This window comes from Parasteatoda tepidariorum, chromosome 5 (assembly GCF_982258835.1).
Source record: "Parasteatoda tepidariorum strain Cologne lab strain chromosome 5, Ptep-v5.0, whole genome shotgun sequence".
NCBI classification, from domain to species: Eukaryota; Metazoa; Arthropoda; class Arachnida; order Araneae; family Theridiidae; genus Parasteatoda; species Parasteatoda tepidariorum.
The window spans coordinates 38204957-38225659 of record NC_141759.1 but is presented as its reverse complement, the minus strand read 5'-3'; the positions used below and the strand labels follow the sequence as shown (position 1 = coordinate 38225659).

The following is a 20703-nucleotide window of genomic DNA, read 5'->3' as shown; positions in this document are numbered from 1 at the left end:
CGTGAAAATCCGATCATTAGAACGAAAGTTATTCAGGGTGATATCTTTTTTTTTTTTTGCGGACTGTACATTTTCGACATGTTAGCCACTCAGTTCTATTGAGTACATTCTGACGATAGCGGAAAGGGGGGAAAAAAGTACGGTGATTTGTATCTTTCTGTAAAGCAATGCCATAATTTGTGCTACAAGTTGTTGATATATATAATAGAAAATTTTAATTGATGATAATTTTTTGAAGATAAAAATAGGTGATGCCATTTGAAAATTTCGTTATTATGTCTCCACCACAGTAAATCGAGAACTGGATAATTGATTTTAACTAGATTCATTAGAACATTTTTATAATAAATATTATTCTGTTCTTTCGAACGGTATGCTCTACTCTACACGAGTTTTCAGTTGACTAAGAAATTTTATAATTATCTTGTGTAATAAATTTTATACAGATTAAAATGTAAAATACTTCAAAATTTCAAACTTTTAAGTTGTTGACGTTTGAGAATTTGTTCGCTGATGCTGATGCAAAAATTATGATTCCATTTCTTGATTCGGAAAACTTTTTTTAACCATAAATCTTCTTCATTTATGGAAGAAGATCTAATTTATCCTTTTCAATTTATCAAGTTAAAAAAAATAATGTGGAATAAAATCTTTGTACACATTTTAAAATTTTGATAGCCATTCTTCTTATTATTTTTCGAGTTTTGTTTCTTTAACTATTCTTCGATCGGTTTTCAGTTAATTTTATGGAAAATATATGCATTGTATCCTATGTATATCTTAAAGCCACGTTGGCCTACTTCATTAGGTGCCCAATAGCTATGCTTACTGTTGACATTATAATGCCTTTTTACCTTTAAAAAGCCTGCTGAGTAAACTTGACGTGACATGCAAAGGGAGCTACTTATATTTCGTAATCGGAGAAAACAATCAACCCCGAGATATTTCGCGAGGTGCGGAGTATTTCTTTTCGCACAACTTCACGATCTCGTGACTTGCCGTATTTATAGCAAATGTATAAACATTTGAAATCCGTAATTGCGTATTGAAACGGTAGTAATATTGCGCTTCGGACAACAACTATTTCAAAATGATGAATAAAACATTAGAAGACGCTTTGCTTTTCCATAATATCCTTTTAAGTGTTGTACCTCATCTGCGTTTTAGCAAAGATGTTTAGTATATCATGTGAATATTTAATAAAGGAGAGCAAATGTAGCTGGAACTTTCAGAAATATTGCATTGCTAATGTTATTCATACATCTTTTTAATAGCATTTATGTTTTATTTCGAATTTTACTTAAAAGACATGTTTATCAATTTCTTTTTAAGATTTTCCCGCTATTTAGAAATTTGTGTCCGAAGTTTCTTTACAATGAAATTCTTACTAAGTTCTTCATAAATTAAAGAAAAGAAAAGTTCAAATCTTAAGTTTATCTTAATAGCATAAGGAAGGGGTGGCCAAGTTTTTTCATTTAGCCTGATAGATATCCTGATAGAACTTTTCATAACTCTAGCGCATTGAAAACCACTATTTCTCATCACAAATGTCTGTAACTCATTTTACTTCATTTTAGACATATATTTCAGTTCCCATTTGTTCTTAATATAAACAGCATGTTTTTTTATTAAGCAAGTAATATTTTGCTTATAATTTTTTAGAAATTATTTCTATATTCATGTACTAGACACAGTACCATAATTTAGTAAGTTTTTTTCCCCTTCACTCCAGGAAAATACAAAATGGAGTCCTGCAATGGTGAAACCTAAACCTACCGTTGGACCTCCAAAGCCATGTCCAAAATGGAGTCCTACAATGGTAAAACCTAAAACTGCTGTTGATAAGGAACCGGACTTTCCGAGGATTATATCTGTGACTGTTGATAAATTTTTATCCAGTCCAAAAACATTCGGATGTGAAAAGGTCATATTCGAGCTGTTTGGTATGTCTTTACTTATTAATAAATATATACATTGAAAAATGACTGAAATATAGTGAGTTATGATAAATAATTTTAATTTTACATTCAAGAATAACAAACTTAATCACAATATATGAAAGTAAATGTTTAAACTTTTGTCCTCTTTTTTTATTTATTTGCGTGCAAAGCAAAGGAATAGCTTTAATTTTTAATCTGTTTGTTTAATTAAAAAGAATAAGGAAAAAAAATCAAGCTCTTTCATTGTCTTTTACCAAGAACAGATTTCACCAAAAATAAGCGAAAGTTCCCACACTGTCAACTTATCAACCCATTCTTCCTGGTAGACGAAATCTGTTTGCGTGCAATTCATAACAATCGGAAGATGATGCTTTCTTCTTTGCAAAGATTTGACCTTTACTTAAGAAATCGTAAGATAAAAAAATAATAAAAAGAAAGAAACATTCAATAAAGAGAAGAAATGCTTTGAACGAATGATGCATTTTCAAGATAACGTTGTTAAATAAATATGTATGATTATTGTATCCAAATAAATTGTATCCATATAATTTTATCAGTTTTAGAGAACATTTGTGTGCAAATTTTAAAAAGTGTATACTTACTTTCGTGATTCAGATTATGCATGCTTTTTATGGGTATCCACATTTTTATACGAATCATTTTGGAATAAGTCATTCTTTTAAACATAATCAAGCAGAAATAGCGTTGCATATTGCAAAAGAAATCTTTTTCGAAAATCAATTTTTTAAAACTGTTTTCAAAAATTTTATTTTTAAGTTGATAATATTTTCAAGGGAAAGAAAATAGATGTCAAGCCGCTTTTCTCGAAATCTACCGAAGCACTTACCTTTTTTTCCCTTCAGAATTCATTGCTAAATATGTTTTCATGATCTCAAATGTTTTAAAATTTGTTAATAATATTTGTTTTTAAAAATTTTTAATACACAAAATAGCAATCTATGTAAACTTAATATTACGGTAGTTTAAAAGTATCATAAAAGCGCTGAATTACTTCTCTTTTTTTTTCTTGGCACCTATTTTAAAATTTTTATTAATAATGGAAAATGCAAAGATAACAAAAATTTATTCAGCATCAAGTTATTACGAAAAAATTTATTATAAACTTCTACAATGCGAAAAAAAAAGAAAAAAAAATGTATTACAAACTTCCCTGAGCTTGAATTTTGAACTAACATGACGATGTAGTTCTACACTCGATTACGATTGCAAACACAAAATTATCAAAATTATCGAGAAAGTGCTATTAACACTTATATGAGTGTGATTTTAGACATTAGCTCTACAAATACGATAATATCAGAAACACATCATATCCATCATTAGTTTCCCTCGATTAGAGAATATCCGCATTTAAAACAGTGTCTGCTTCACAAAAAAAAAAAAAAAAAAAAAAAAAAAAAAAAAAAAAAAAAAAAAAAAAATAATAATAATAATAATAATAACGGTGTCGATGAAATATAGCTTAATTCATAGTGCACATTAGAGAATTAATATCGATAATAATTATTGCAGTACAATGGTTATCTTGGAGAGAAAGTAGAGTACATCGTAATGATTGGGAATTGCGAAGCAACTTATGACCAGAAATGTCATTGCAAGTCACTGAAGTCGACTCCTCATTATATGAAGGCTGCTCATGCGCATTTAAAACAGTGCTTTTATTTATTGAAATCTTATTGGAAATCTTATTGAATATCTTTATTGGAAAAAAACCGTATTTTTAGAAAGGGCACCAAGTCCAAATGGGTTAACATTATGTAGCTAATATTATTATAAATTTTTGTGACTCTTAAGTACCTTGAAAAAAATATTTTCTTAGAGCTATAAACAGCGAATTACTACTTTTTTCCAAACAAAAAACCGCTCAAAATAATGCTTTCAATTTGTTAAAAGTCGAAATTTTCTAAGGTTGTATCTCAACCATTTTTTTTTCTTTCACGATACACTGAATTTGCTTTTTCTATTCTCCGATTTGACTCAAATTATGGATTTGAAATTAATATATGCAAATTCTTAATATTAAAATGTTAATAAAGATCAGGAAATTTTAAATGTCAACAGTTACATGACTATTTACATTTAAAGTTTAATGTTCTAATTTAAAGTGCCGTTTTATGGAATGGGATAAAGATAAAAGGTAGTGGAAGTTTCAAAAATCGAAAAAAAAATTTCAAAAAGTTTAAGGAAATATCTGGGCATGTTTGACGTAACAGACTTATTTTTGCTTTCACTTAAATTTTTAACAGATCTGGATTAGTTCTAATAAAGTAGTTCAAGACATTCTTATACCATCCATTAATAAATTGACAAAATATAGTTCGTAAAATAGTCTACGTACTAGCTGATCAATCAACTATGTATTATTTTATGAAAAAAATAATATTATCAAATATTATTATTTTTAAACGATAACGGTTCCGTTATTAACGCAAAAAATAGGAAATCATTCCACTTTGAGAACATTTCCTTTTAACCCTTTTCGGAACAGCAAATTCCGATTAAAAATTTTAATCAGACAGGACAGTAGCAAGTATAACCTTAGACAGTTTAGCTTCTGGTTGTTTAAAGAATAGTGGTTTCTAATCGTCTAAACACAATTAGTTTTACAGCTCTTGTTCGTAACATTTGTTGAGTTAGTAAAACTGGCTTCACTACGCCGGAAAGGATTAAAAAGTGGTAACTCAGTTGCTTTGTTCTTAGCATTTGCGAAATTTGAGAAATTAAGACGTTAGTGGAAACTATAATATATTAATATAAAGTTCTTTAATCCGATCTTAAAAAATTTTCTTTTGCTGTTTCTTTAAAACTAAATATTGTTCCTGTTTACATTGTACTAAATATGGTACTCTTTTTACAAGAAAAAATACGAGTTCTGCACTTTAAATTTATTGAAAATGTATAATAACTTATTTTAAATCTTTTTTTAATTATTTAACAAACAGAAATAATTCCTATTTGATTAAGAAATAGCATTTAATTGCTATTATATGTTAGTAATACTATCGTGGTTATCTGGGTAGATACAAATTAAATAAGGGGGACAAATGCTTTATAACCTTATTAAACGTTTTAGTTTTGGAAAAACCTGATCGAACAAATACTTGATCTGATGTTTCCGATAGATAATAGCAAATAATAAGGACACTTATTTGAGTACATCATAATATTAGCAAATATTTATTTCTCAGAGCTTTTTAAATGATATGGCCGCCAAAAAGATACATTTAGTCTCTTTTTCTAAGAAAAACCACTACTAATAGCTTTGATTTTTGTTAACGATAAAACTATTTCTGCCAAAGCTAAAATAATTGTAAACTTTACAGGTAAGTTCATTTCCTGCCAATTAGTCTGGATAAATACAGACAGCCATTCGTTTAGTGAGATAAAATCTATATTTCACTAACCGAAAATCATTTATTTATCGCGAGAAGTAATATGTTTAAGCATCGAAAGTGAAAATTTTCAAATATGACCCACTGGGCATTGGGAAACCCAAAGGCCAAAGTTTTTATTTATAATAAATATATATTTATAATAAAAAATTGTGAAGCAAATAATTGAAATAAAGGTTTCCCCTTTGAGAGTATTGAAGTTGGCCGTATAATGGCCGTAGTGATTCAGGTCATTACAATCATGAAAAGCCAATGCATTTCCAGCATGCCCGATTTAAATATGGGGATTTTGAAATGTGATAGTTTGTAAGATTTTTATTTACGTAATTGAACATCATTCAAAATGGAAAATTTAAAAATCTTAATAAATTCAAAAATATGACTCCAGGGAGCATTTGGGATTTTCTCAATGACTATTTATTTCGAAGTATTATTGCCCATTAACTCTGAAACTTATCTTTTAATTGGAATATTGAATGTTTATGGCTGTTTGAAATCGAATAATTTTCTACGTCTTAAAATTTATTAAAGATATCTATTTTAAGCTATGAATTAATATAGAATGACTCCTTAAGAGGCATCCTATATACTCCCACACTTTTCTGCTCCTTGTTCCTTTGAAAATTCCAATCAACACGAGAAACAAATGACCTTAACATTTCGTATTTTAAACCGAGGTGTATTACCGCCTTCTTCCAAACGCCACGCTCTACATATTAGTGAAGTGTGGGCACTTGGTGGTCACTCGAGGGAATTTTCGAAAACTTCTTATCTGGACTGTATGATTAAATTGCATAAGAAGTGAACTTATCGAGAGAAATTATTAATTCCAGATTTGTCCAGAAAGTGTCTAATATGTTTTAAAAAATCTTATGCAATGCTTTTTTCTTCTGCTCTTTTTGTTTAAATAGCTCCTTAGTGTAATCAAAGAAAAAGAACTTGACAGTTATGTAGATATAAGACCAGGATATAAGTAGTTCGTATTCCGATAAAACAATATTTTTAAATTTGGTGTACAAGGATTTTGAACGGTATGTGCATTTAAGCAATCGAATGATATTTAAACAATTGAAATGGTTAGTATGTGCAAAAGACATCATAGTTACTTTGTTTAGCTTTTAAGTGGTAGCAGAATTAAACGAATTTCGCTTATACACATTGTGATTCCTTTGTCATTTACTGCGGAGGGCTAAGACGTCAGATTTACAAACTTTGCTAATGGTACATTAACCGATTGTAAAAAGATTTAAAAATGCTCGGTGTGCAAACTTTCGAACTTATCTTGTTTTTAAATGGGTTTTATAATCTTATGTTTTAACATTTGATTTTCATTTTAATTAATTCATTTAAAATAATTTTGACCAACCTAAAAAGAACTTATTTTGGGAAGTAAAGTTCTTATTACTTAGACTCTTCTGTGTTCTGCATAAGGCCTCCTGCTTACTTCTCCTTACTTCCCAGTCTTTCGCTTGGGAACTGACATCCTCTAATTCTTCAAAGCCTGTCCTCTTAAAATCTTAATTGCATTTTTGTTCGTTAACTCATTCATGGTAAAAAATCTTGTACAATTTCTCTGCTATTATTCTAGCACATGGCCGGTAAAACTTCACCCTCTCTTGTTTGATTTTTTTTCTATTGTAGTGAGATTCATTTTTTCCCAATATTTTACCATTTCTAATTTCAATAATGGACCATAAGATTTGAAAATCTTTCTGAGACAATTATTTTGAAAACTTCAAGTTTTTGAAATTCTGATTTTCTAAGCACGATTAAACCATCAGAACAATACAATAAAGTTTCAAAAGACATTGTCTAATAAATATTTATTTTTGTTCTATTTTGAATGTTTGTTGACTGTCAGAATTTTTCGAAGATTCTAAAAGATCATCTTGCGCTGTTTTTAATATTCCTCTCAATACGTGATCTCTTCTACATTAAAATTTCGTCTTCATCAATTTTTGCTTTTCTTCGAGATTTTGCATTTATTTTCATGGTTCATGTTTTCTTTTTACTTGCAACCTCACACTGTTAGCATACTTTTTGAACAATTGCATTTTATTTTCAAGGACAGAGTTTTTAGATGAATGGCTCAATGACATCAGCAAAATTCAGATCTTCGAGTTCTGTATTAATCCCAATTTTATATCTCTTTTTTAATAGTCAATGTGTAATTTCTTTATTACAATAAATGTTGTTACGGTTGGACCAAAACATAAGGATTGGAGGTAACGATTTTAGTTTACAAGGAAAAGTGTCAAAGTTAAAGTTTAATGAAAAGTATACATGCCCTGCCCAGGTGTAACATTTTCTTCGACTTTTTCCCGAAGAATTTTACTGAATATTTTAAGTGGTTGCAAAATTTATATTTTAGCATTTGTTTTAAAAGGATTTTAACCACTGCACTTTAAAAATACAAAGATACTGATTAATATATAGTTTAAGTATATATTATACACTGTAGAAATTTTAAAAGTAGTAGCTCACTTAATTGATATTTCACTAATATCTTAATTATTCTTGAGTATATTTAGAACGGAATTTCCGGAATGTAACTTTATATGTCTTAAATCACTCTGAACATCGGTATTAATTCTCTCTCTCTCTCTCTCTCTCTCTCTCTCTCTCTCTCTCTCTATATATATATATATATATATATATATATATATATATATATATATATATATATATATATATATATATATATATATATATATATATATATATATATATATATATATAACTTACATACATATACTTACATACATATATGTTTCTCTTATGCGACACCATAAAATCGGGTATTCCTCTATATATTGTTTAGATATAATTTAAGTAGTTTTTAAAAATTATTTATACTTTGAGTATTTATCTAATCTAATATATATAATTCTCTTACGTGGCTCCCAAATTTTGGCTATATTTCTTTTCCGCCGGTGGCAACGCTTGCTTTGTTTTGCTTACGTTTTGAAAACACCAATTTATACTTTGAGTATTTATCTAATCTAATATATATAATTCTCTTACGTGGCTCCCAAATTTTGGCTATATTTCTTTTCCGCCGGTGGCAACGCTTGCTTTGTTTTGCTTACGTTTCGAAAACACCAAAGCAGTCTGCCTTTTAATGATGTGTTTCTGATCTAATATATGTAATTCTCTTACGTGGCTTCCAAATTTTGGCTGAAGTACTTTGTACAACTAAATAAGATTCTTTTCACAACACTTAAATATTTACTTTATTTTCTTCATTTATAGAGAAAACAGTCGGCAAAGAATTCTGTTAGATTAAAAAACATTTCGCTAAAAAAATAACGAATTCTAAAAGAAATAAAAGTAAACAACTTAAAAAATAAAAATGCTGTTGCCAGCCATAGAATTTTTTGAAAGTTAACTTAGCAACATAAATCAAAATGACATAGCGCAACTAGATCAAAATTATGATACCTGAGTGCTTGACGTAACAAATCCTTTAATTCTATAAGTGTTGTATCGCCAAATGCCCAAATTAACAATTGTGTTTTTAAAGAAATTCTATAAAAAGTTTTAAATAAACAACCTACTTCTACAACTGCTTCTCGAAGAACTTGGCTCATTGATTATTGTTTTAATTTTACAGTACTAACTTTACTTCTACTTTCATTATTGCTATGACCCTCTTTCATTACATTTTACAACTTCATGCTAAATTTGAGGACTTCAAGTTGTTTTGTGGTTGAATACTGACATTTAGAAATGTGTACATAAAAAAAATAATATTTAGAGGTTAAGAGTTGCCTCAGAAAAATTTGAACTGTTGACATTGAATTAAACAATGGAAACAATCGTTTTTGTGAAAAATTGAATTGTATTGTTGACATCAAAACCAAAAATATTGTGTTTCAACTTAACAATACTACCTTAATTTATATTTTAGAATTGCCTCGGAGAAATTTGAATTGTTAGCAATGACTTAAACAAAAAGTTTTATTTTAACTGACAAATACTATATTATAATTTTAACTTTTTCTATGACTATACTCATTTTCTTACTCTTTTTTTTTTTTTGTTTTTTATACATTTTATATTTTTGTGATAAAATAAAAAAACTTAGAGTTGTTCTGCTTCTGAACACTGATGAAAACACAAAATGATGGACTTCATCAACAATCAAAAATATATACATTTATTTTACAAATTCCATATTAACAGGGTTGCGCCTTTCAGAGAATTAAAAATACAAAATTACATCAAAGCCGATGCTTTACATCCGGCGTTCAGTGACAGACTACTATTTCATATTGTTTTACAACACATGGCTTTAGCCCTCTGGTGGGAAAGACTTTAAAGCGAAACTTACAACAGTTACTTTTCTCAACAACTGAAATTTAGAATAGTGTGATTAAGAAAAATATGCGAACTGTTTGCAATTTCAAATTAATATTGAAATGTACAGGTTTAGAATTTTCTACAGTGAAAAGTTTTCGGAACTTCAGTATTCAAAAAAGTGTACAAAAGCTAGACGTTAAGAACTTATCCAATGAGCGAGCAAAGCGAGCATTGGATTGCGAAGCAATACGAAATGAACCGTGAAAGCAGTTCCGGGTGCTGGCGAGCGCCAGCGAGCAGGGGGCGAAGCCTCCTAGTTTAGAATAATTTTGTATTTTTATGGAAATAAAAATTTAGTTACGTAGTAATTATTTAGCTTTATCTTTGATCCTTTCTAAAATGGCTGTAGAAATTTAAATATAAACGGTCCCATTGTTCCATACACTGTAAGATACTTGCCTTTTTCCAGCAATGACACGTATATATTACACAATACTCAAGTTAAAGCTCGTAAGTAAAGTAGGACAGTATGTAATTAAATTGGGATGAGTCTTTTTTTAATTTCATCTCACGACGGAGATGAAAAATACTTTAATACTTCTGCTGACTACTATGCTGAAATGTCCCGATCTCAAATTTATGGATGTTTGTCTGATTTAATGGCTGCCGGTCAGATTTTAAATTATTACTAAAATTCAATGCATAAAGAACTTTGAAAATATCGGAGACATTTCTTGAAAAAAACTAAAAGTGAAATCTTGTTACTTCCGCACGAGTAAAGCCTAAGCCACGGGCCACAGCTAGAGGGTGAAAGAAGTTAATATATTGTTTACAGTTTCTGTTAATATATTATTTAAAACTAATTATGGTGTTAAGATTGGACTTTGGATGAAGGATTGAAGAATTAGAATATTTAAATACAGTTGTGTTGTGCATTCAGCTTGATTACCATTAAAGTTTATATGTTAGAGTAAACAATTTTGAAAGGTAACATATAGGTCACCAAAGGCTGCCAGTAACAAAATAAATAGCAAAAACGAGCAACTTAATTACAATAGAAAATCTAATGGTTTATCGCGAGATAGGAATAAGCAATATTTTATTTCAGGTATATTAATTAATGAAACGAAATAAATAGGTTATAATAGAATAGAATAAGGAGGTTATAATATTAGGTTATAAAAATAGAAGCATTTAAAGGGGGGAGAAAAAATGAATCTCGGTTAAGGAACTGTGTTGTTAGAATTGGCAATGTAGCAATTCAAATGCCCTTATCACAAATAGCATTCCTTAAGAGAACAAATTATTTTTAATGGTATGAATAGCATGTTGTATTTTTTTTATTTCCAATCACATAATTTCATGTTTTATTTTAAGTTTAGTAATCGTTCTTGGGAAGTTTTTCTTGATATAGCATAGCAGCAAACGTTTACGCTTTTCGCAAAGATACCAAATAATAGTAAATTAAAGCAGAACTTCTTAAGAGTATGCAAATATATATATATATATATATATATATATATATATATATATATATATATATATATATATATATATATATATATATATATATATATATATATATATATATATATATATATATATATATATATATATATATATATATATATATATATATATATATATATATATATATATATATATATATCAAGGCTAATGATACTTTTTTAAGTTAGTTACCATTTTATTATATACTATTTTTAACCATTCCAAAACCATATGTAAAACCATTCCTACGGTTCCAACATCCATACACTTTTCTTAAATTAAAAATAGTTTTGTTCAAAGTCTAAACTAAATATAATTTTTTCACTTTTGCTACCACTTTTACACCACTGTATAAAATTTTTTCCACGCTATGGGAATCTTAAAAGTGCCAGGTCTGAAGTAGCAAAGATTTAAATTTATTAAACCGGGGGAAATATTAAATTAAAATGCTGGCTACCACTTTAAAGAAAACTTAAAAATTATATAAAATTTGCCAGTTGCAATATAATTCACAGTAGGGTTTTCCTAAACGCGCAATCTCATCATTCTCTCTCTACTGTAAAAATTTGATAAGGGCTTATAGTGCGTGTTTGTAATTAACACACCACCTGCATATGAATATGCAGCAATAAATAAGCAAATACTTAAAACATTCGCGATGGAAAATAGGAATTCTCATTTTTAGCTGAAGTGGGATTTTATACAAACACTAGAAGACGTGGTAGCTTACCTAATTCAATATTTGGATACGCATTAATAAAATAACGAAAAACTAAACCTACAAATTTCCAAAAGCTTTAATAAAATATTTGTTAAGTTTTTATTATTATTATAATTAGATCTGCAAAAGGCAAAAGCACTGTATTTAAGAGTTCAAGCGAGAATTGCCCGCCGGGAATGCTTTCAAACTATTTAGCAATTAAATATTTAATATATAAATACTTAACATTTTAACAAATAGTACAAAAACTTAATCCTCCGAAAAAATGTTTTTAATAATATTAATCTTTTCTTCTTTACATGGGTAATTTTTAGATACAAAGTTGCGGCTCAACTAAATACACATTAACCTTAAAAAAAACTGATATCATGAGATTATTTTTAGCCTGTCTACCATACATCACTTCGATATTCATGTAATCCGCTGCCTACCATTATTACGCGAGCGGCTAAATAATGCTTTGAATCATAAGCTATTTCCATAAAGATAATTTGGAGAAAATTCATCAGCTGTACAAAGTTTAAATGTTGGAGATAGGAAACGCATGCAAAAAAGTAGGCACAACATGCTCTTTCCATAAAACACCTGCTATTAATGTTAATAACAGGTGGGAACACTTATCCATTCCTTGATGAACTACGATATGAATGAAACAGCATGATATTTGCGCAATTTTAAACGTTTTTTTCGATGGCTAAAGCAACCAAATTTTTGAAGCGAGTAATAATGTGAATCGACATGCAAGGAGAAAAAATATCGAAGGGGGGAAATACAAGATTTTATCCCACTTAACGTAATTTCCCGACCACAAAGTCGCTGTTTGAACATATTATATAAGACAAATGGATTCATTTTGGCAATAATAGTGGAAAAACCGGTCGTGTTTTTAAATTGTTTGGGTTATTTTATCTTGTTTGAATTGGAAGCTTGTAAGATTTTGTTAGCTATTTTCATTTTATTACCTTTGAATCCATTAATTTGAATAGATAATTCATAAACCATCATTTTATAATAATACTGGAAAACACTTTTTTTTGTTTCCTGTTGCATGAGATTTTTTTTAACAGATCTTAGATAGTTTTGTAAGTCTATTTTTTGTCGAAATGTACAGGTTAAAATCGCGAGTTATAAATATATCTTATGTATAACACATATTATATTATATTATATTATATTATATTATATTATATTATATTATATTATATTATATTATATTATATTATATTATATTATATTATATTATATTATATTATATTATATTATATTATATTATATTATATTATATTATATTATATTATATTATATTATATTATATTATATTATATTATATTATATTATATTATATTATATTATATTATATTATACTATATGTTACATGGGGCTACGTAAATGTTGCGATAGACTTCTATGGAAGTTAGAGCACATTATCAGGTTTGAAATTGCATAGGAATGCATATCCTGAAATGTCACTGTTGCTTGCTTCGTGCGCTTTTGAATAGTTCATAATAGGGGAACATCCCTAAACACGCTCGACCCTGGAAGTTTGTTGTAACATTTGCGCGACCCCCTGTTATCTATAAAGTTTTTAAACTTGTACATTTCGACAAATAATAGACTAAAAATTTCATTAAAAATTTATTGCTTTAGGAACAAAACTAGTTTCAGATTTGAATTCCCCACTCCCGAATTAGGCAAGATCAAGTATTTGTATAAATACAACAAGAAATTTGTTCCCCAGTGTAATTATTACTGATATGAAATTTCAATATAAATTAAGGGTATTAGAGAGTGTTCAATAAAAAAATGAATACTTAGAATAAAATAAACAATTTTTATTAAATGGAAATATTTTCAGATAAATTTCTCTTTCAATGCATTTCACAATGAATATGATAACCCAAATTGTTTGATGATTTTAATACCTTGAATTTTTCTAAATGATTTTTAATTAATGACTAGATGCGATTGTGAACATCAGTTTATCTCTGATATGAACGCTTTTTATAATAATGGCAATCAAATATTAAAATATTTCTTTTTAAAAGGTGCTGCTGAAATGTGAAATCATATCTATATTAAATTTTAATTCATACAGAGTCAAAGGTAAAGAAATTACCTCGGCGGCTCCGACAATGCATTATTGCAATTTTGCTGCGAGATGGTAGATCAGCACATTCCGGTTTTTAAATTGCAATTATTTTGAACTCCATTTCAACTTGCGATATAATTCCAAAAGAGAAAGCCAAGTACAAGGTCCGGCTATTAATTTCCAGGACTGACGTAACTGTAGGAAAACGAAAAGCCAGAAGATGGCGCTAATGATTGCATATTGAAGAGTGTTTTCTTGCGCATGTGCAGTGCAATCGGCACCATACTGAAGTAAGTGGTTCTCATAGAAAGGCGCATTAAAACATAGCTCTTAAATTCCTATTGTCGAAGTGAAAATGGAGCAAGAATAAACATTAAATGTTGCTTCAAATTGGGCAAGACAGCTGCAGAAACCTACAAATGATTTAAAGAAGTTTACAGCGAGGAAGCATTATGTCGCTCCAGAACTTTTGAATGGTTTAAACGCTTTTGAGACAGCGCGAAAGCGTGGAATATGATCCACACACATGTTGGCCGCAGTCATTACGCACGCCGGAAGAAATTGAAAAGGTTCGCTTCCACACATTGCGTTGCCTGTGAGGCGATTCTTAGCCCAGCATGGTGTCGTTGAAATGCAGCATCCACCATACTCTCCAGACCTAGCACCCGCAGACTGTTTCCTAAGCTGAAAAATTCTCTGAAGGGGACAAGATTTCAAGATGTCGAAGCCATCAAGAAGACTGTAACGTCACTATTAAAGAGCATTCCAAAAGAGGACTTTAAAACTTCGATCCGAAATTTTCACTGCCGAGCACAGACGTGCATTATGGCTGATGGGGGTTACTTCGAATAATATTAAATGGCTATGTGTTTAATTTTATTTTCTTCTGAGTTATTCCACGAGTCCTGGAAATTAATAGCCGAACCTTGTATAACGATGCCCTATAAAAAAAACATAAATACCATGCTAAGGCATCTCGATACTTCTAAAGAGTCGTGCAGCGGCACCCATTTAATGGTAAGATAAATAAATAAATGAAGCAAAATTTTAAGGAAACGAAATCTATTGGAACAGAAAGATTCTAAATTTTCCTTATCCTAATTATAATATCTAACTGTCCATAAGTCCCCCAAAAAACTACATATATTTTTTTAAAAAATTAAAAAAACATGAGTGTCAAACTAGATTAGTTTGAGTTTTTAACATCTTTTCAGGAATCAATGATCTTGAGATTCGGCGATGGAATGGAAGTAGCTGATCTTTATATAGTTGTAACGTAACTCTTAGAATTTGAGACCAAAGAGAGCTCCCTTTATTTACTTAAAAATATAGACATTTGTAACTTTTAAATAGAATTCTGAGAAAAAAAATTGAATACGTGAGTCATTCCTTCAAAGTTCGAAATTTCGTGACTTTTCGGAAAAGATTTTTCCTCGTGGTAGTGAAATAACTCATTTATTTATTTTTCTTACATTTTTGCAATTATTTGTTATATTTTACGAGTTATTAAAACAAGAAAGCAAGATTATAAGTTTTGCTATTCATATATTTTTTTGAATTAATAACATGTGCTAGACAAAATCTTTTAAAATCACCATTGTGAAATCAGGAATAAAATGCAGAAAAACATGTTTTTATACTACAGCATCATCTTTCGCAAAAGGTGTAAAACTTTGCACCTATGGGGAGTCCTTCATTAAAATTAAAAGCTTTCTCTAATTGATTAGGTTAGCACTTTTTCTGGGGTTTCAAATTATTTACAGAAATAATGTAGCAACCAAACATATTTGAGTTTAATTGGAAATAATTCTCTTTCTGACTTTCTAAGCGAAATTGAATGTTGTTGAGCGGTTGCCGAGTCTTATTTGTAACTATACTTATTTGTAATTATTTGTATCGAAATCGTATATGTAACTATAGTTGCAGCATTTTATAAATGAAGAAGTGTTATCGCTTAAATATATAAAGGAAATTTAATATTAGAAAAAAAACATTTTTAATATTTTTTTTTCAACTAATTTTTACCAGCTATTTTTGCATTCTAATATTGGCTAAAAGTTTTATTTCCTAAGAATAATTATAATTAACATACCTTATTAGTCATGAAAAGTTTAAAAAATCTAACAATTTCAATCCTGTCGAAACAGTGATTTCGTAGATGGAAAATTGGTTTCCTAAATGGTTAACTGGCTCTTAAATTAAATGTTATTAATTAATTAGTAAAATTAATTGTGAAATTAATTAGTTTTATCTTCCGCTTAAGGTGTTAATCACGATTTTGTTTTCAGATCTACTTCTGAGTGTATTATTAAACACGTATCAGTAAGAGAATCAACAGCTCAATTGTAACAACAAAAAAATAAAATAATAAATGCACTGCGAAATTTATATAAGAAATATTTCATAGTACTTGTAAGTTAAAATTATTACAATTGTTTGTGTATGCATTTAGACAATTTATTATGTAACTTTAAATTACTTTATAAAAATTATTTATGCATATCATAAGGGAAATAAAAATTAGTTTTCTCATGCGACGCTGTATAAGAAATAAAGAAATAGTAGTTTTCAGGCTCCCTCTTTAACTCTAAAAATATCCTCTCCTTTTTTAAAAAAAAACATTTTTTTGTTTTTTTTTTGTTTTTTGTTTTAAGGTGTTGTTAGAAAAATCTAAAGGACTACTTTTCAGTCATAAAAAATCAAGTGATGGCTGAAAACTTTAGCTCAACAATACGAATTAAATTTGTATTGATTAATTTCTTGCTCAAAACTCCGTGATTCTTTATATAGCCTTTGATTTTGAACCCTCAAAAGTAAATTTGAACTTATCTGAACTTATCTCTAATAGGAAAATTTTTTAAGGGATATTCGTAAGTTTTAAAAATGTTTAAGGTTTTTAAAATGCAGTGAATATTTGAGCAGTTCAGAAATGATCATTAAGAGACATTGATTTCCTTTTAGTAATTAACGCGCTTACATATTTTTATTGGAACTCTGAAAAGAAATTATATTAAATTCTAATATATTTTCATAATTAACAAATTATCATATTATTATTATAATTAATATTTATTTTCCAAAGTGGCAGAAAGGTAACATGATTCGTTAAGCAAGGGGCAAATTTTTATTTCGAAAGTCTAGAAAATATGTATATTAAAATAAATTCAAAACTTTCGAAGAATAAATGATGAGTTCTAATTTATTTTAAAATAAGAAAACATACCTATTTGGTCATTCTAGCTCTTAACTCAGTTTTCGTAAAATTAAAATGCATACATTGTCCTTAGATCATACAATAGAATAAATAAATAATGCGAATCTTGTTTTTAAAAAAGAGTGATTGTTATAAAAATAAAGAAAACAAAACATTTACTGTTACGTTTTATAGGTATTTTAGAACGTACTTGCGATATTCCACAACCAAAGGCAACGAAAATTCAACTAAAAAGCCAGAAGACCAAGAATCGAGTTACTTGCACATTTTATGCCATAGTAAGGCTTCTAAACACTTTTACGAATTACTTTTCAATATTTATTCCTCTATCACAATTACATACTATTAAATATGTTTTTGTAAATAATATTGCTTTTCTCTTAGGATCGCTCTCTACCAAAACTTTTACCTGGACAATGGCATCGGTAATATGTTTAAAGTTTCGTTTACTTTAATTTTTAAAAAAAATTCTTAAGAACTACTTGAAAATGAATAATCATAACGTTAAACCCACAAATTGCATTTTGTTAAGATATTATGAAGACATTAAATATTAACACCTTTTTAAATGGTTTCTACGTTCTTGAAAAAATTAAAAAGATCTAAGCACATTTAGTGGCATTGAAATAATTTGTCAAATTTGTAGCTGATAAAAATATTTAAAAATTAAAAGAGGATATGAACCGGAAATCTGAAAGTTCTGCTACATTTTAAGCGTTTTTTTTTTTTTTCAACATTTCAGAGATCCTGACTATAGTAATCCTGTTTTTGTTAATTTTGATAATTTTTTGATTTCAATGCCACAAAAATATAAAATATGAATTATTATACGCAATAATTCCTTGAAAAAAATTGTATAACTATGAACTTCAGACTTATAATTCGTTAAGCTTAACAAAAGTGCCAATAATGAAAAAGTCATAATAATCTAGAATAATTTGGAATGTAATGTTGTATTTGTTTAACTTTGTTATTATGATGGTAAAGTAATCTGTGTGGAATATTCATATTAATATCAAAACTTAACTATCCCCATTATTAATTTCAAAACTTAACTATCCCTAACGATAAATTTAATTTACGACGAATTGTATTGCAAAAAATTTACTCAAGATGCTGTGGAAGTAACCAGTTGGTAAAGCCATTATAAGTATATGGCTCACCCATTCCTTTTAGCGATCATTTTTCCCCTCAAACATTTTCTAGCAGTTTTCTAGTCTCGCTGGAACAGAGAAAAGTTAAAATACATTTGAATGCTTTCAAGCGATGTCACACTTGTGGGTGAACCAATCAGGTTCAACATACACACCTGACGTCGCTTACATGTATCCAATTAAATCCGATTCGAAAATTTATTCAGGGCGATAATAAACCCAAGCCTTAAAGCTGTATGCTAATACGTCATGCATAACAACGTGATTAAACACAGCCACATAATTAGTTGCAAGCACCCAATTATTAACAACATAAAATTTTATCTGGCAATCGAACAGGTTTTGATGTTTTTAATCTCACCGTCACCAATGTTGATTCGTTGGACTTCCAAAGCGTCTTTCATTTCTTTCTTGCTTGAATATCAATTTGTTAGGCAAATAAATGTACAGTGTTCAAAAGAAAAAACGGTCCACCCTGAATAACTTTTGATCTAATGATCGGGTCTTCAAGTTCTAAGACTCAATTCTAATGGTTCGAAGGGGGTGATCGCGAATATGCTAATTATTTAGTGCGGACGATATTTTAAGTTACGGAATCAGGCACAAAAACGTACTTTCTCTGAATAAACGTAGCTTTTTTCGACAGATTCGTATTTCTGTTCCCAAAATGTAGAGGGTAGCCGAAATCTGGGAGATATGGTCCCAATAATTTCATCAGGATAGCCCTCCAAAGTATAGACTCCTTAATGTTAATTTTACTTTTAGCGTATTTCGCTATATCTCAAGAACTTTTTAAGCGAATTGAAAATTTTTTGTACATAATTATGAAATTCTTTTATCCAAAAATGCAAAATCTTTCATGCAAAAATAAATTTTAGTAAATATTTATTATAATTTTTTTCATTACTTAATGAAAAATTTGAATGGTAAGCTATGAAAATTTTTGCATCATTTTAAAACATTTAATTCTACATGGTAAAATTCAAAGTTTCAGCAAAACCAGAAATATTGTTTTGGAGAAATTAAATTTCAAAAAAAATCAGATATTTAAAATTCGATTTCTTTGAAACTATTCGACCGATTTAGCTCAAATTTTGTATTTTGCCAAGTAAAATTATATTTTTTGAAATGATACAAAACATTTTATACCTTACAATTCAAATTTTTTTCGACCATTATTAAATAAAATGACAAAAATAATAAATATTTAATAAAGGTTATTTTTTACATGGAATTTTCTTTGGATGAACAAACATTATAATTATATGCAAAGAATTTTCAATTCGATTAAAATGTTCTTGAGATATAACGAAATACGCAACAAGTAAAATTAACATTAAGGGATTCAAATTTTGGAGCACTCTCCTGATCAAACTATTGGGAACATATTTTCTAGATTGTGGCTACCTCCTATATTTTGGGGGTCAGAAATCCGAATCCGTAGGAAAAAAGGTATGTTTATTCATAGAAAGTACGTTTTTGCGTCTAATTTCATAATTTAAAATATAGTCTACACTTATTAATTGGCGTATTTGAGTTCACCCCCTCGAGCCATTAAGATTGAGTCTTTGAACGTGAAAATCCGATCATTAGATCAATAGTTATTCAGAGTAATCTGTTTTTTTCCCACACTGTACACATTAGAAACAGTGATTATTACTACATGGCTTGTATATATAGCAAAATACTTTTTTTTTTTTAAAAAAATCAAAACTTTAATTTGAAATTTTACTTTTGAACCATTTAGTTATAGTAGAATAATATGCGACATACTGCGTCTTTAGAACACCTTGTTTAACATGCCATCATTTCTTTTTCCAGATGTATAATACTTGTAAGAAGTAACGGTGATAATCAGTGCTTGACAATTCGATCCGCCACTGTGAATGAATTGAAATATTTGGATAAGTTAGTAGCCACAAGTAGCAAATCATTGGCCATGTTTCTGAAGTCACAAAGTGAATAGTAGAATTTGATGCCTTGAACATGTATGCTTAAGCAGTCTGAAGTATCTGTTCTTCCTAACGTAACCAATTTCTTGCACATCAAGAACATATACAATTTTCTTTATTTTCTTTCTTTATATCTGAGTATTTTGTTTTCCATTAATAAATGTTTACCTTCACTCAAAAATCTGTGTCTTATTTTTCTTTATTTTATAATTGTTTTTTTAAATGGACTTTAAAAAAGAACTTGGTGGTGGAAATAATTAATTTATAAATTTAAATTTATTAATTAAATTTATTAATTAAATTTATTTATTAAATTTATTTATTAAATTTATTTATTAAATTTATTTATTAAATTTATTTATTACATTTATTTATTACATTTATTTATTAAATTTATTTATTAAATTTA

The 20703-nt window shown here is 28.4% G+C and overlaps 1 protein-coding gene across 1 annotated transcript in view; it reads left to right on the top strand.

The window, feature by feature from the left end:
* Window positions 1-20470, top strand: part of LOC107451605 (uncharacterized) — a 51372-nt gene extending 30902 nt beyond the window's left edge. The window contains exons 5-8 of the mRNA XM_016067760.4: window positions 1733-1943; window positions 17363-17466; window positions 17573-17613; window positions 20164-20470. Coding sequence (XP_015923246.3) covers window positions 1733-1943; window positions 17363-17466; window positions 17573-17613; window positions 20164-20308 — 501 coding nt within the window. The 3' untranslated portion in view covers window positions 20309-20470. The remainder of the gene's footprint in view (window positions 1-1732; window positions 1944-17362; window positions 17467-17572; window positions 17614-20163) is intronic.
* The last annotated feature ends 233 nt before the right edge of the window (window positions 20471-20703 follow it).